The sequence below is a fragment of the Euprymna scolopes genome, chromosome 39 (assembly GCF_053919585.1).
Source record: "Euprymna scolopes isolate OS-2025 chromosome 39, ASM5391958v1, whole genome shotgun sequence".
In the NCBI taxonomy this organism is placed as follows: Eukaryota; Metazoa; Mollusca; class Cephalopoda; order Sepiida; family Sepiolidae; genus Euprymna; species Euprymna scolopes.
Window position 1 is genome coordinate 37,144,285 of NC_136520.1, and position 17,402 is coordinate 37,161,686.

General features: G+C 34.7%; 1 protein-coding gene across 2 annotated transcripts in view; it reads left to right on the forward strand.

Annotated features, from left to right (window-relative positions):
- The window catches only part of LOC145263752 (inositol polyphosphate 1-phosphatase-like), a 67,394-nt gene that overhangs the window by 18,607 nt on the left and 31,385 nt on the right, over positions 1–17,402 (forward strand). For both annotated transcript variants that reach the window (XM_080120771.1, XM_080120772.1), the window contains exon 2: positions 12,023–12,234. In XM_080120771.1, coding sequence (XP_079976897.1) covers positions 12,025–12,234 — 210 coding nt within the window. In that variant the 5' untranslated portion in view covers positions 12,023–12,024. The remainder of the gene's footprint in view (positions 1–12,022; positions 12,235–17,402) is intronic.

Below are 17,402 nucleotides of genomic sequence, written 5' to 3' on the forward strand. Positions count from 1 at the left end.
CAGGGGGTGTGGGAGGGCCCAGCTTTGCCTAGGCGTAAAATACGTTTTGTTTAAATATGATATTTTAATTTGTCCAGATTTCGTATATATTACTATAGAGTTGTGATTTCAAAAGTAAAAAGAAAAAGTATTTGGGTGCCATCGGCTAGAATCGAAACCGAAACTGCAGCATTCAATCAAAGCTGGTGATGTTACCACTGTAACAATGTAACACGCATATGAACTGAGTAAAAATTGAAAATAAAAAAACAAACAAAGATAAATGTACAAAACGTATAACGATTTTTTAAAATTTTGACCTATTTTTGACCCCTTAAAACTATTTTAACTGGCTAAAGGCCCTTAAAAGAATGGTCCGTAAAAATCCAATCATTTGAAGCCCCTAGCGCCACTCTGCGACTTTTAGTTTCGGTGGAGATGGAGTTTGAAAATATGGGGACAGACAGACAGGCATATAGCCTTTTGTATATTAGATTTGCCTTTTTCAGTATGGGATATATTAAATTTTCACTTTTAGTTTAAAACACAGCAAAAAAAAAAAAGGCGTAATTAGAGATTATGAAAATATTTACAAAAGAGATTTAAATCCCGGGCAACACCGGGTTGATATGACTAGTTCTCTACAAAGTTGGATCAACACTGTAATATATATCGCATTTTGACATTAAATGACACAAAATAGAGACTGATATGTGGTTAATGAAACACAATAAAACGAATATCTATCAACTCCATGTACATTTCCGTTAAATTATACCATTAAAGCTTGAACTAATCCGAGAACGTTGTAATACTATCTCACATGAATGCAACTAGAGAAGAAAAGTAGTAAATTGAAACCATTGATGGAAAATTATCAATGAAATCACAATTAACAGTTTTGTTTAGAAGACTATCATATACATAGAATACATTGCTAAATGAATGATGCTAAAAATGTATGTTCATCGATATATATCTTCAGTGATTTTTAAATGTGCCCAATTTATAATAGGTTTCGTGTATCAGTCAGTTTTTCATACTTAGGTTTGAAATTATAAGATGCATCCATGTATTTCTATAAGGCGTTCTGTCTGTCTCTCAGTCAATTTGAAATAGCATTTGCATTAGTTTCTAAAGCTTAAATTTGAAATAGCATTTGCATTGATTTGTTAAGCTTATGTTTGAAATATCATTTGCATTGGTCAATTAAGCTAAAGTCTGAAATAGCACCTGCATTAGTCAATTAAGCTTAAGTCTGAGATAGTCTTTGTATTAGTCTATTAAGCTTAAATCTGAAATAGTGTTTGCATTGATCTATCAAAATAAGGTTTGAAATAGCATTTTCATTGTCTGATTGGTCTATCAAAATAAGGTTTGAAATAGCATTTTCATTGTCTGATTGGTCAATCAAAATAAGGTTTGAAATAGCATTTTCATTGGTCTGATTGGTCTATTAAAATTAAGTTTGAAATAGCATTTGCATTGGTCTTCTAAACTTAAGTTTTAAACAGAATTATCATCTTAATGTCTACTATGATTATTTACCTAATCTCATATTGCATGTTTTATGGTTATGTAGGAATACAATTATCTCACTATCTTCTATTGGTTTATTTTAAATTCAATGATTGAGTGGATGCTTCTTATTTTAAATTGTCACAACATCTTTATTAAGAGGCTCTGTCAATCGGTCTGTCACTTTAAATTTGAAATAGAATTTCTGGCACTTCTGCACTTCAGATTTCTTTGATTTTCATTTTTGGGAGATTTCGAGTCATGGCAAGGGGAGACAATTGAAAAATTTATGGAACTTTTGTGAAACAAGTAATTTTCATAATAAATTAAAATAAATTAAAGCAACAAACAATTTTCAGATAAATTGCGATTTATAAATAATATAAAAATGTCTGATTTTTTTTGTTTGTTCATTTTTGGAAGACAATTTTTTTATTTCAGGAAATGTAAATTTTATAGAAAGGGGAGGGGGCTTTGTGTAGCCGAGCTGGTCTATCAACGGTTTCTGGATGCAAATGAAAACATACAACACCAATAACATGCTGGATTGGATGTTGAAGCAGTTTTGAAAAAAGAAATTTGTCATTATAAAGGAAAAAAATCTCAGATTATCTCACTTGTGAGTGTTTTAAGTTATTTACAAAATCTTGATTTATCCGAAACCTGTTTGCTGTTTTAATTTATTCTAAAAACTGTTTTCAAATAAAAAAAAAAAAAGAAGAAAAAAATGTTTGTTAAAAAAAACAAAATCATTTAATTCAATAAATGTTTCGGTATTTAATATTTTATGTTTTTGTTACTGTATTTGTTGAATTTGTTTTGTAAACTTATCAATTGTCTCCCCTTGCCCTTACTCAAAATCTTCCAAAAATGAAAACCAAAGAAATCTAAGTTTTGGGTTTTTTTTTTTTTTTTTACTTTATTATGAAAACTTTTTGTTTTCATCAAAAAAAAAAAAATGATGATTCAATAAATGTTCCGGTAATTAATGCTTTCTGCTTTGTTACTCTATTAATGTATGTACTTTGATTTTTCAACAAAAATTCTTTTAATTTCATAGCACTTTTTAAAATTCCATACAAACAGCAAATACCATATTTTTGGTTTGCATAATTTTATACCATTGGTTTCTTTGATAAATCTAGTACTCACAGTAAGGATTTTTTGAAGTGTATCAATATCTCTAATGAAAGTAGAACAGGCAGGACTTGAACACACTATGCTAAATCTTTAGTCCATCTTGTTATATCCACTGTTAAAGTTTGAGTTATCTGACATGGTATATATAGAGTTATGTCCCTTGTTTTACGGTGATCTATTTAACTGCAGTGTTGGTTACTGTATTACTGTTATAATACAGGAACGTTAAAATTGTTGCCCCAGAAAATATGACATGATTCCATTTCTATTTGATAGAAACCGGTTTTCTTTTATTGTTGCAGACCATCTACTAGTTGATTAGTTGTATACAAATCCCAAGAGTGATAGGAGCCTTCTATCATGTCTGAAAATGACAATGTTCTATGAGTGAGATTGGAGATGCGCCTACTGTACAACTCATGCTCGCTACCAATCCAAGTGATGACAACAGGACCATTGTCAGCACCCTCAAAATGCATTGCTGGATTGCGACAAATAACAGGGACATGCTCAGGGTAGTGAAAACAAAGTTTCTGGCCACGGTTATGGTCTTTGGTTTTAAGTAAGGGTAACATCATGCCACCTTGCATCTTTGAAGTTGGCTTGAAAGTGAACACCAAAGTGTACCTGGATGTGCTGAAGAGTGTAGTGATCGTCTGTTGCAATCAGGTAGCTGTTAGCAGACTGGGTGTGGCAGCAGGACTTGGCACTGGCCCACAAGTCCAAAGAGACCCATGCTTGGCTTCAGAAGGAATGCTACGACTTTGTACCCTTCTCTCGCTGCCTCCTCTCCTCCCCTGACCTGAACCTGCTGAACTACTTCGTTTAATCATACATCGAGAACATCATCAACACCAAAGCTAGCCTGATCGGCACCATCTCTCGAGTATTCATCGAGCTTCCGCTAACGCTTGTGGAAAAGGCATGCTCCCAGTTCCGGACTCGTATCGAGGCAGTGATTGAGGCTCAAGGCAGCTACATTGAATAGATGTCAGCTCTACTACATAATCAAGTTACCTGAATTGTTTGTTTTTTTTTTCAATAAAAGTTTTAAAATAAAGCTGTAGTTTTGTTTTCTTTAGTGCAACAAATTTATTGTTCCACCTTGCACTAGCATACGTCCATCAAATGACTGTTTCAGTAGCAGAAACTTCAGCAAATACAAACTCAAATTTTTTCTGATAATGATTCTGATGACTTAAAAAGTTCTGATTTTTCTGATTCCAATTAATCGTTCTAACACTAATCCAATCTTTCCACCTAGGCCATTTTTCTTGTCTAAATCTAGTGGGAAAAATGCCCTTTAAACTACTCACCTATCACTTGTGACATCACAGCCACAGCAGCCTTCTCTCCCTGCATTCCTTCAATATACAACATGACTGTTTTTGTATTGATTTATCTCCCTTTTTACTCCTCTCTCTTAGACTTGAGTCTTGTTGATCATTGACACACAGTTTGGAGAGAACTTGAATGCCTGCTGGACACTACCCGCGTGTGTCTAAGGTCTCTCTGTACAGGGGTTTGCCAGAACAACCTGGTATGAGGATACTTTTCCATAGAAGTAAACCCTGACCAAATATTCAAAATCACATAGTATTCGCTACCCAAATAAGATCTCCTCACTATAGCTAACTCACATTAGCTTTTACGAGGAATGGTGTACCTTCTCCAAGTGATGTTACCTCAAGTAATAGCACAAAGCTGGATACTCCACCAGACTAGATAAATTCTTGTCCTGGAATCCAGTAAGACCAAGAGACCAAAATGAAAGATATACTACAACATATGAAAATGATTACCTGGGGACAGGAAAATTATGTTCTCAATTTCTTTACTAATTCAATGTTTGAGAGATGAACTTAAATGAAATATTCGAATATCTACGTATCTCATATAGAGTTCAAGTGTTGGCCCAGGTCGCAGGCTCCTTGATTTCTGAAAACTTCGATTGAATTAAAATAAAACAAAAAGCGAAATAGATGTTAGGGATATTAGATCTTCAGAAGATAAAAAAGTGATTGGTGCATGAATTGTCTAATAGATACAGTCACAGACTATGGAATTGGCATGCCAAGTTAAAATGCTACCTTGAATTAAATATCCAGAACCAAATTTTTTAGAATTTATTTTTAACCAGATTATATAATAATCTAATTAAGATTATTAGAAATTAAGAAACGTACCGTGTTGTATGTTATTGTACCCCCTCCCCCCGGTTTGACAGCGAACGCCAATTCCAATGTTTCTGTAGTCTTTTTCTCTTTCATCTTCTTTTCTGGTCATATGGTCGTCTCTTACATTAGCAGCTGCCAAAAAAGGACATGCACAGTTCACAAGTATAAAGAAATAAAAGAATTCACAGGAAAGGGAGATTTTAGCTCTACATTTCCGAAGTTCCGTATTTTTGTTAAGTTGAAAATTTATTTACAAAAATTATAAATTAATTATTAATTATCTAAATAATATATTTAGAGCTAAACCCTCTCCTTTTCCTTTACCAAACATGGTGACTTATACACCATCAGGGGAAATAACCCTGTAAGCACTAAAGTCTACTTAATCTTTCAAGGCCTCTTTATCATCGATTAATGTCAGCTCATCTCGATCTGTTCTGAGCTACGACCTGTCTTCAACTGTGTCAAACTGGAAACTTTCCTCAATTCAAAATTGTCTTCAACTGTCGTAAACCCAAGACTGTCTGTAAATTGTCTGTCGTAAAACTGTTGCAAAACTCATTTCCACTTTCAATATATTGAACTCTATTTTCTGGTCCTTTTGCCCCAAATCACCGCCAAACCTTGATTAACAATCCTATTTGAACTCCCTTTGTGTTCCTTAGTGAATAACATCCTATACCTTTGTTATTTTTTTGTTTTTGTTTTTTTTTTACATTTTCACCCCAAACAAGGCACAGTGCCATTTTGATATAGGGGACTACTATCATGGACATGAGTTGCAGAGATACTATGTAAGGAGTTGAGCAGCAAGATGTCTGTTCACATTACACTTGAACTTCTGCATGTCAGTACAGTTGGGGAAGTAGGAAACCGGAAGGGAATTCCAAAGTCTAGCAGTTCTGGGGAAGAAACTATTAGAGTAGATGGCTTTCTTACATCTAGGGATCTCTACTCTGGAGGGGTGAGACTTAGCTGCTTGTTGGGGGGGTATTTACGTCGAGGGGGTACAAGAGCTAGTATTTTGTTGGAGCATCCACCACTAAAATACTTGTAGAACAGGCAGAGGGATGCAACATTTTGTCAATGGGACAGAGGTTGAAGCTTAGATGACAGTCCAGGACCTATCAGGTTGACAACTCTCTTTTGAACCCTGTTCAGGAATGATAGACTAGTAGCAGATACACCAGCCCAAATATGACAACAGTACTCCATACATGGGTGAATGGTGGCCTTGTAGAGGTACATGATACTTTCAGGCATAAGTAACTTTCTAGCATGGTAGAGAGAGCCCACCTTCTTCGCAACAGCCTTGGCAATGCTCTCAATGTATCTGTTCCATCTCATGTTCCCTGTGAACGTTAAGTCGAGAAGTTTGAAAGAAGTACTTTCAGGTGATCTATCTTTAGCTATTGGTGGTTGAGAAGGTTTCTTGTAATTATTGAGGAAACAAGCTTAGTCTTGGGAGTATTTAATGTGATTATCCATTTTTGTCCCCATTCTGCTACAGATTAGAGGTCTTCCTCTAGTGTTTCTGCCATTGCCTTAGACATGTCTTCATTCATTTTCCCTCGTTTCTGTTATAGAGTGCAATGTCATCAGCAAATATACTCATCTCAGAGACAATTTTATCAGGGAGATCACGTTCTGCTGGTAAACTTATTTCCTTTTTTTTTTTTTGTCATATTTTCCTCTTTTTTTTTTACTTGATACTTGAGGGTGGGCGTTGATAGTATTATATTAGTTGTTCGAAAGTCAATTTTCCCAAGTATCCCAAATCAAAACTTTACTTACATTGTATGTAAAAACTTTAAATATGGACACATACATGTTTGTGAAAAATAATCGTACCAAATAATAGACAAATGTTATGTTGTGTTGTGCCTGCTATATAACCGTGTCTTTTTTTTTTTTTTTTTTTTTTTTTTTTTTTTACAAGGTGGTCACCACTTATCAAGGCCCGGAAGCCGCTCAGGAATAAGGGTTATTGCAAGTACAGTATGTTAGTGGGGAGATTTAATAAAGTGTCTACTTAAGGGGGCTGTTCATCAGGAATTTGTTTGCGTTGGACTTGAAGACATCCAGGTTGTACTCAGGTGGGAAGCACGCAGACGGAACAGAGTTCCACAGGCGTGCAGTTCTAAGAAAGAAGCTTTGTTCATGGAATCTATGTTTTGATTTAGGCACAGATAAAGAGTGGGGAAAATTTTTGACAGTGGATTCAGCTAGACGGGTGTTTTTCGTAAAAGATTGGCGAGGGGGAACCAGAGATTGGAGTTTAGACAAGCACCTGCCATAGAAATAACAATAAAACAAAGATAGGCTCGCAACATCTCTTCTGTGGGAGAGAGGTTGCAGGGAAGAGAAAAGGGCATCCCCCACTAAGCCACAAAGTCTATTTTGTACTCTGTCAAGGCAGAATAGGCTGTTTTTAGCAGCTCCTGCCTAGATATGGCAGCAGTATTCCATCCTTCGTGTGTGTAGGTCTGATGGCCTCTATGTGATCATCTCTTTAGGTTTGCCCGTGTTCTCATTCCATTATATACAAGTCTTATATATACAGTTTGTATACATTTATACAGTTCAGTGTGTATACTCACGGTCAAGCTCATTTAAGGACACTTAAGTTGTGTATTCTTAGTGGTTCTTAACTGTGTTTGTGTGTGTATGTGTTTGTGTATGTGCATATATACGTGTTAAGAGTTCACCACACCTTTATTTTTATTATTCTTTGTCTTCTACAGTGCAGTTCTTCCTGTCACTAGTCGATGATCTGTAAAGAAGCATTCAAGATCAAAACACAACGCCGATTTTCTGGCAAGGATCTCTTTATTTGTCTACGAATGAAGCAGGGACCCCTTGCATTGCTGACTTAAGCTTTCTTTCGTCTTTGTCGACGCAGCTTTGTCTGACCCTCCTGGTCTCAAACTAACTCTGTCTCTGATCAAATCTGACTGACTACCAAGCTCCGACTCTAAATCTGACTGTCAAAAAATATCCCATGTGCATTTCTATTTATATCAGGGTGTATGTGTGGGGAATGATACACTCCCCCCCCCCTCATTAATCGCCCTATATTTAAAATGCACCAACCCACTTTCTAGCAATGCAGGTGTATGTTTTGTCTATGGAAGTCAATGAGTTTGATATGTATCACCATTGAGTTTGATATGTATCACCCTTGACCTCGCTGCACTTCTCAACACAAGTAAGTTGGGTTCAAATCAGTACTGTGTTAACCACGTTACTGACACACAACACAAATATCATTGGAAATTAGAATATTTGCTATCTTATTGGTCCAGAAACCAATTTTCACAGCGTATAACGCAAATTGTGACATTTAGAACTTGTAAAAAATCCTTACAAATATAATGTCATCTTATGGAAATTGTAAATTAATCATAATGGAACTATAATTATTAGATCAAACCAGCTTAAATATTAGACAAAATCTCATCATAAAAAAAGATGTAACATGTAAACATGACGTGAAAGCACAACTTTTACTATACATAAGATTCATTTCAACAGTTAACACATTTAATTACTGATTGTCCTTTATTCACTACACTATTATAAATTTTCCAGAAATTGCGAGTTCCCATTTTCTATACATTCCCTGATTATTTCAGCATATCCTCATTTCGCTGTGATTATTACTTTCTTACAATGATTTCTAGAATCTATAAATTTTTGCCTATTTGCATTTGACTTATAACGTACAAGCCGGCAGAGCGCATGCTGTCTTTGTGCATTGACAGCTGCACAATCTGTAGTGAACCATAGAGGTGAGTGAGGTTTGCTATAATATTTCTGTGCATGGACATGTGCTTCAATGCCCATTTTGCACCATTCAGTTCATTAATAAAAACATTACAGAGAGACCTCTAGTGAGAAGGGGTGTGATTTTACTTTTAGTCGGGTTTGTCATTGGTATTTATATTGAGGAAATACAAGTGCAGTAAGTTTGTCTGGGCACTTTCTGTCGAAGTACTTGTAAAACATGCACAGAGATGCAACACTGCAGGCAGTGATGTGACAGGAGCTGGAACTTGGTAGACCTTGCAGGTTAGAAATTCTTTTTTTGATTGGTGATTGGACTATTTCATGTTTGCATGTCATAGAAAAGTGTTGACAGGACAACTTCTTAGTAGACTTTGCACTTTCCTCGGATAGCCCTAAAAAAAACTGAGCATTGAGCCCGCTGATGTAGTTTTTTCTTTTTAATATCAATTAATCAAAAACAAATCTATATATATTAAGAGAGCATTTCCTGTTTGTCCGTTTGTAGGCTCCAAAACTACTCGACATAATTACACAAAATATAGCAGAAAAGGCTAGTGGTTGCTGTAGTAACCTAGATATGGCAACAATAATCCATGCATAAGCAAATGCTGACTTTAAATCGATATAGGATGTCCTAACCTCCTGCTCACTAATCTGTTAATAGGTCAATCGCCAGCCATGATATGCAGCAAGATAGAGAGGATATTCAGCATTCTTTTCAGATAAAGAGATAGTTCAGTAGAAAGAGAGACTGAATAAAGGCGACAAGGTGTGTGTGTGTGTGTGTGTGTGTGTGAGAGTGAGAGAGAGAGAACGGCTGGGTTGATTTTTTATAAATTTCACTCAAATGTACTTCATGTGTCTGGTAGTGTTTTAATATAGGTTTTGTATAAGAATGAACCCTGACAAGTATCAAAAATCGATAATCAAAAAAATCTGATCAAAGAAGGAACAGTCTGATTTTAACCTTGATGTATAAAATAGGTTCTTTTATAAGATGGGTGCATTCGAAATGAATGTTTCTGTTTAGAGTGCAATTGAACCATGATACTTGATTTTTGTGTTTTAAACTTTAATTCAAGCCATTATATAAAAATAATTTTATAAAATCAACAGTAAGTTCTCTACAGTGCAATGTAGACTACAATGCATTGTGGACTAAGTAACTGCAAGGAGGCATGAGAAGCTTCCTCACAGTGGATCATGGTAGGTTCCTGCCTAGAGCAGACAAACAATCGATTTGATTGAAAAATGGACAATTTCACCGATTTTGATGACAATAACAGGATGCAAACCAGAATTTTGCCAGGGTCACCCATACTGAATTTATATTAAGAACAATGGCCTCCACATTTTGGCAAAGTTTCAGGAAAATCTAATGGATGGATCAAACGCTATGGGGCAAAAAGTGTAATTTTTGGCCATTTTTGGGCATTTTTGACCTCTTTTAAGTGATCTTCATTCAATCCCAGACAACTTCAGGTCTCCTTGCTAGTACATGATCTAATGTAGTAATGCATGGTTTTAGCAATAATTATCACGAAGAGGGAAATAGCAGATGAAGATGAGCTTGTTAGTTTAAATTAACTTTTTTACTCTCGTTCCCGAAAAACAGTGAAGATAAAAACATATTTGAAATCTAATAAGAATAAATATTTTTACTAGCAATACCTACCCGGTATTGACCGGGAGTGTTTTTACTTTTAGTTTGCTTTTATTAAATTATGCCATTTTTGTTTTTTTTTCCACAATATATTGGTCCCCCGATTTATCGGAGAGGGACCTATGTTTTCAGTGGCGTCCATGCTTCCGTGCGTCCGTTAGTCTGAACTACTGCTAGATAACCGTCCATTAGTTTTTCCTGAAATTTTGCCACAAATTGTATTTCATTAAATAGATGTGCACAGTAAAAAATTTTTTTATGAAAATTCCTGTTGCGCCCCCAAGGGCTCAAAAGAGGTCAAAAATGCCCCAAAATGGACAAAAATGACATATTTTGCCCCATAACTTTTGATCCATCCATTAGTTTTTTTTTAAAACTTAGCCAAAATGTGGAGCTCATTGTTCTTAATATAAATCCAGTATGGATGACCCTGGTAAAATTCTGGTTTGTGTCCCTGGGGACTTTCAGTGCTAAAAACGTCCCTTTTTGTGGCTCTTTTTTCATATTTCTCAACAAAAACTTCATATGTCTGACTATATAATAGTTTTTCATGGTGGTCAACTTAAATATACATGTGTTAAGGCCTGAAACTGCACCGTTATCCATTTATACTGGGATTCAGCATCCTTAGGGGCTTAAAAGAGGTCAAAAATGCCCAAAAATGGCCAAAAATTACACTTTTTGCCCCATAGCGTTTGATCCATCCATTAGATTTTCCTGAAACTTTGCCAAAATGTGGAGGCCATTGTTCTTAATATAAATTCAGTATGGGTGACCCTGGCAAAATTCTGGTTTGCATCCTGCTAGGACTTTTAGGGCTAAAAAAACATGCCTTTTTGTAGCTCTTTTTTCATATTACTAAAAAACTTGATATGTATGTCTATATAGTAGTTTCTCCATGGTGGTGAATTCAAATATGTATATCTTAAGTCGTGAAACTGCATTGTTTGTCCATTTTAATAGGGATTCAGCGTTCCCAGGAGCTCAAAAGGGGTCACAAATACCTCAAAATTGCAAAAAATGATACCTTTTACCCCATAACTTTTGCCCCATCCATTAGATTTTTCTGAAACTTGGCGAAAATGTGAAGGCAACATTGGCCCTTCACACTTCTCACATTCATCATTTCTTCACTATTTTTTGTGACATCATCTCACATGCAGCACCAGAGGTGGACCATGCACACACAGCTTGTTTTTTTTTTTTTTTAAATATTTTGAAAGTTAAAATTAGTCTAGTGTTGTTTGGTTATTAAATTATTAATTGAACACATTCATATTATATCTGGTCTCATCTTGAGTATCATCTTCTACAATGTTTCAGTCGATGTAACCTCTGACTTTCTTCAGGTGTCTCTTTTCAAACTCAGGAATTTTTCTATCAAACCCAGGGAATCTTCACAGAATTTTGTATGGAACCGTTTATTTAATCCATGGGGGTAGCATGCTTTTATTCCATCAGCCATGTTTGGATAGAAGCTCTAACTAATTTGCAATTGTATTTTGAGTGTAATCCTGCACTGAGGATTAAACCTTCAACCTCCAGAAGAGTGTAACTTACAATTGAATTCTATCAAGTACTTTACCTATTATGCTACGAATCCTTGCACAATAGATAAAATAAAGGTTTCCATTCGAAATTGCATACATACATACTCACTTACCTTGTAAATTCTTTTATATCATGGAAATTTGACCCCCTTCCTCTGATGAAGTCATACCTTGTGGTTAAAGTTGATAATGTTTTTCTTTTGCAGAGATGAAGATTTCTGATTTGTCATATGCTCTGATCAGTGCAGCTACAAAGGGTGCAAATGTTGCCAGTATAATCCGATCGGAAGACACGCTGCTTAAATTATTAACAGAGGAAAAGACAGGCGATCAGAAGAATGAAAGGTTTGCCCAAGACTTCAAAACTCTTGCCGATGTCCTCATCCAGGAAATGGTCCGACATGATCTGGAAGAAAAAGTCAGTTGATATCAATTTATTTGTTTAAAAATTATTTTTTATTTATTTATTTTTTTTTTAGAAAACTATTTTTGCAATTATTTCGATGTCTTTTTTGGACTAAATGTATTTTCAGCACCTCAGTTATAATGGAAGGTGAAAGGAACAAGTTTAACATTACACTCAGATACTCAACAATTTTTATAGAAGTCCTTGAATGTGGCAAAACAAGCAAGCACTTTTAGCTGGGATTGAAACTCAACTGCTTTTTTACTGTCAATGTTTCTAACCATCAGGTTATTTAGGTGCTCGGCTGAGCTTCAATCTATGGTCCCCCTCTCTGTAGAACATTCTTAGCAAACACTCTCCTAGCTTCAACCACCCAGCAATTTCCCTTGACTGTACCTAATACTAAACAAAAATTTCATGAGCAAAGCTCCTTTCCTAGAGTTGTAGGTCTGTAGAACACAATACCATGGAGCTGCTTCCCAGCTGACTATAACATAGTCATTTTCAAATTCAACGTAAACAAAATCTTGTTTAGCTATCCTTGTAAATAACCAATTTCCATCATTACCATTTATCACAATGATTCACTCAGTAATCCTTATCCTTGAGTTGTCTCTAGGCCTTGATGTGTGGTGAGTCCTCCTGTAAAAGAAAAATACAAGTTACAAGGAAGTAAAATAAATACTATTGGAGAGACAGAAGGAACTTGCGAGGAAAGAAACTATACAGACAAAACCTCCTTTAATAGCATAATTTATAAACATAGTGCAACGCTTTCTAGTTACATATAGTATCTTAAAATAAAAAAATACCATAACAGACCAAAATTCATATGAAAAATAAAAGTAGCACCAATTTATTAATGTAACAGAACTGCTGACGTTTGGTTAGTAGCATAAGCCATATGCAAAGTTGGCTGCACGATGTGACAGCAGAGATAAAAAGGACACATGTTTAAAAAAGGGGTATTCGAGTTGTAGAGGATTTGAGATGTGTTCGAGATACAAGAGATTGGAAATGGACATGTTACCCATGAGCAACAGGGAAAGAAGCGTCCTAAACATGGCCAAAATAAAACAAAGTACTATGTGTTCGACATGGTAGAGTCTTGTTAAGTACATTGAAGTACAAAAAGATTTTTGAACAAGAGTCAAGGCATTATTCTGTAAGTACAGTAGAACCTCAGGATACGGTGGCCCCGGGGATACGTTGTTTTCAGTTTATAATGTGGAATACAATGTTTTTTCAGCCCCTGGTTATGGTATTTGCCCCGCCTTACTGTGTTATTTATAACGTTATTTGATTGTATACATGTGCATTATATACTGTACTGTATTTTGTTACTAATTTTTAATATGCACTGTATAAAATTTTGCTTAGGCCCCAGCCATAAAGCGATTTCACCAACCCCGGAACGGATTAATGCCATATCCCGGAGTTCTTCTGTACCTGTAAATAAATGTCTGTGTTTCAATTGAAAGAAAAAGTGAGCCAAATTCTTTCCTTATCTTTGTTTCCTTGTGACTGTCCACATACAATGTGTGGGTCCCAAGTGTTCACATGTAACAACTACGTTACATGTGAACAATTAATGAAAACAGTGTATACTTTGCCAAGATGAGAAAATAATCATAATCACGTAGTCAGAACAAATAAATCCAAACAAATGATCAGAACTTATATCGAAATGCAAATATGAACATAAATTTCTACTTAACCACTTACAAGTCATGGATTCTGTGATGGTTGTGATGAGCAGTGGAATTAATAAGCTTGTTAATAGATGGAAGGAAATCATAGATAATCAGGAAAAGTATATTGATGATTAAATCAGATCCAGCAGTGGAAATGGCTAGCAGGAAATACATCCAAAACCAAACTTCTATCTAGAAGTGTAAGCCATTTTGAGTTTCCGAACAGTTTCAGATGGTTCGCTGTTACACACAAGTCCTGGGAGGTGACTTGTTTGTAGTAGACAGTTCCACAGAACAAAATATTCTTACCGTGTCGAAACCCGGGAAAAGAACATGTGAAATTGCTCCAGAAAAGGTTTAATATTTATGAAGCAACTCTGGTTTCTGATTGGTTGGTAGCAGAACGTGAATTAATTTGATTCGTCAGTTCTTAGCAGCATCGTTTATAAATAGAATCGTCCGACTGTGTGGGATCATACCCCATTAGTGTTCCAAAATATTGCAACACACCACTAACGCTCTGATTCCCACTTAGTTCCAATTGAAATAAATGGCTCTCATTTTACACCCTGCTTCAACAAGATTCTGGGACTGACCTTCTGATTTGAAATGGAAGACAGATTAGATCTGTTGCCAAGGTCGCTAGAAAAATGGCTGGATCATTCTACCGCTCCAGAAGGTATCTCACTGTTGACACAATCCTCTACCTGTGTAAAAGCCAAATACATCCTGAAATTTATGCATCTGGGAAATTAAAGATAAGTTCCTATTTACAATGCCTCCCCACGGGACAGAGTTAGACACCAGGGTCGTTTTTTAACGTGGAGAAAAGGAACAAAAATTTTAAATTGTCTCAGTCGTGAAGGACTTCTCCTCCACTGACAGAGAACAAGAAGTTACTTATGAGGATTGAACTTATAAACAAAATAAGCATTGCAATCAGCAAATTTAAGAAAAAGGTGACTCAACAAATTATCTGTATTCTCATTGGTTAAAAAAAAAATTAAATAGGTTTATTGAGTGTCTGAAATTAGACAAGATGAACAAAAAAAGGAGAGGTATGAGAGAAAACGTCCTGTGATCAGTGAGCCGCATTATTTTTGAGTGAGGCAACAAGTTGATTATTATTTTCATATTAATCCAGTGAAATTGACTTTAATATTCCAATTGAGTCAGAATTACCTGGTTGAATTTCAAACCGTTTTCAGGTTCCAAAACAAATAAATAAATAAAAGTTAAATATAGACTTTTGCAAAAATATTCATACAATATTGCAAAACTTTTGTACGATATTGCAAAATTATTTGCACAAAAAGATGAAGATATTGTGCTGTGAATATAAATAATTATTTTAATTTTATTTTAAAAAAGTATTTGCCTATTTTTTAGAGTTTGTTCATCGAAATATGGACCAAATTTTCAAAAGTATTTAAACATGTAATATTATTAGTTGTGTATTTTGCCAAATTTGATATTCAACATTTATTCTTAAAATTTTGAATGGAAAGAAAATATCATACAAATTGATTTAAAATGTTCAACCTACCTAATATTACCCAACTGGTAATGAGGCAAAGTAACCAGCATATGGCTAGAGATTCCGACCGCATTTAACTTGGACTCAACCGCCGCATTGGAACCTAGTCCAGGGCCACACCCAATGCTCGACAATAAATTTATCGCAAGGTTTACTCCTACGAGCATGAACAAATGCTTGAATTGCGTAACGCAGGAGAGTCTTATGGTCAGATGGCTAGACGCTTGAGGAAAGTCAAGAGTACTGTTACAATAGGGCAGGTCGATTTGCAACTGTTTTCAGAAAATCAAAATGGCACTGGTGATGATAGTTGGGATTGGATTTGATAAGAACAGATACCAAAAATTAGAGTCCTATCTTGAACAGAAAATTGAGCATTTAATTTTAAAAATTGTGTAGAAAAATTCTGAGAAATCCTTCATTTTCATAGCATTTTACACAACACTGACTTTGAAATTTCACTATTTTTATAAAAAAATCCAATTAAAATTGATATATTTATATGAAATACATTGAAAGAAAAATAAATACATGAATTATGATTTTAATTATGAATCACAATTAGCAAAATATCACCACTTTTACTGCATTAATTAAACAAAAATTGTAAAAAAAGCTAATTAGCAACTAAGTCTTTCAAATTTCACAATCTAAAAATATATGTAGAGATGTATTACACAATATTGTAATTCTGTAACTTGATACAGGTTACAGAACCATGTATTTTAAGTTTTTTATTAAACACAATAATATAAACTGTTATAATAGAACTAAATTGTTCTGTATAATTTCTTTTCAAGAAAAATGAATGCCTAATTTGCTGGCACAATGACTTTATAATAATGTATCTATGTCTTGCTTCCTGCCCATATACAACTTTTTTTAGAAAAATCAATCAAATTTGACGAGTGTTTGGCTGCAAAATTGATAGCAGTAATCTTTTTCAGTCTTTTGTTTTTGAGTTCACTATTTCTGGAAAAACAACACAAAAAACAATTATTTGAAAACATTTATTTTTTATATTCTTGTGATGAAATATGAATAAAACTGACTATTGTTTGGGTAAATTGAGAAAACTAATAAAATTTAATGGATAAATACTCATTTACCTAATGGACAAAATCATTTGAATGCCCTCTTGTCTTACATCCAATTCATCTGAGTTTATCATCGATATTATGATATTTTCTGGAAGTAGTGCAAAAGCACTATATTTTAAACTGTTTAAAGCAGTAATTTGGGTTTCAGTTAACTGTTTTGTTCTCTGAATCATATTAAAATATGCTGTTGTTGGTTAAAAAAAAATATTGTCGATTTTGATCTCAAACCAATTAACTGCATACACTTGGATGATAAATTTGACCAGAATGTTTAATTTATCATAGTGTTTGAGGATAGACACCTCTGGTCCATAAATACATTAACCTTGTGGCTTATGTTAGCCATCTTGCTTGATTTAAGGGCTCAATTTTCTAAGCTGCATATCTTTGTTTAACTTCTCGAGAAATGCCAACAGCATACCCTCAAAAAGTAGACTCTGGTCTTCACACTTAAATTATTTGTTTCTTCTGTTGTCAGATAATGATGGTCAGGAGGGATACTATTTTTTTTAGAACTCTACTTGAGACAAATTTTGATAATTATTGATACAAAGTTTCCCCAAAGGACTAGTAAATGTTGTTGGGCTTTTTCTTGTTCCATCAATTAATTTAAAAATTGCTCTAAATGGCAGTTCTTCTAGTGGAACCTGAAAATTGCAAAATTTGCATGTTTAATAATAGAGCCAGAATTGCATAATAAATACCAATATATTATTTTATTTTTCACAAAAAAGGAACATAATTGCATATGAATCTATAGAATTAATTTCTCCTCCTTGTTAGCAGGACAAGTGCAGACAATGTGCCTTTTTGACAATTTCCTGTCTTGCACTTTACTACAAAGTCATC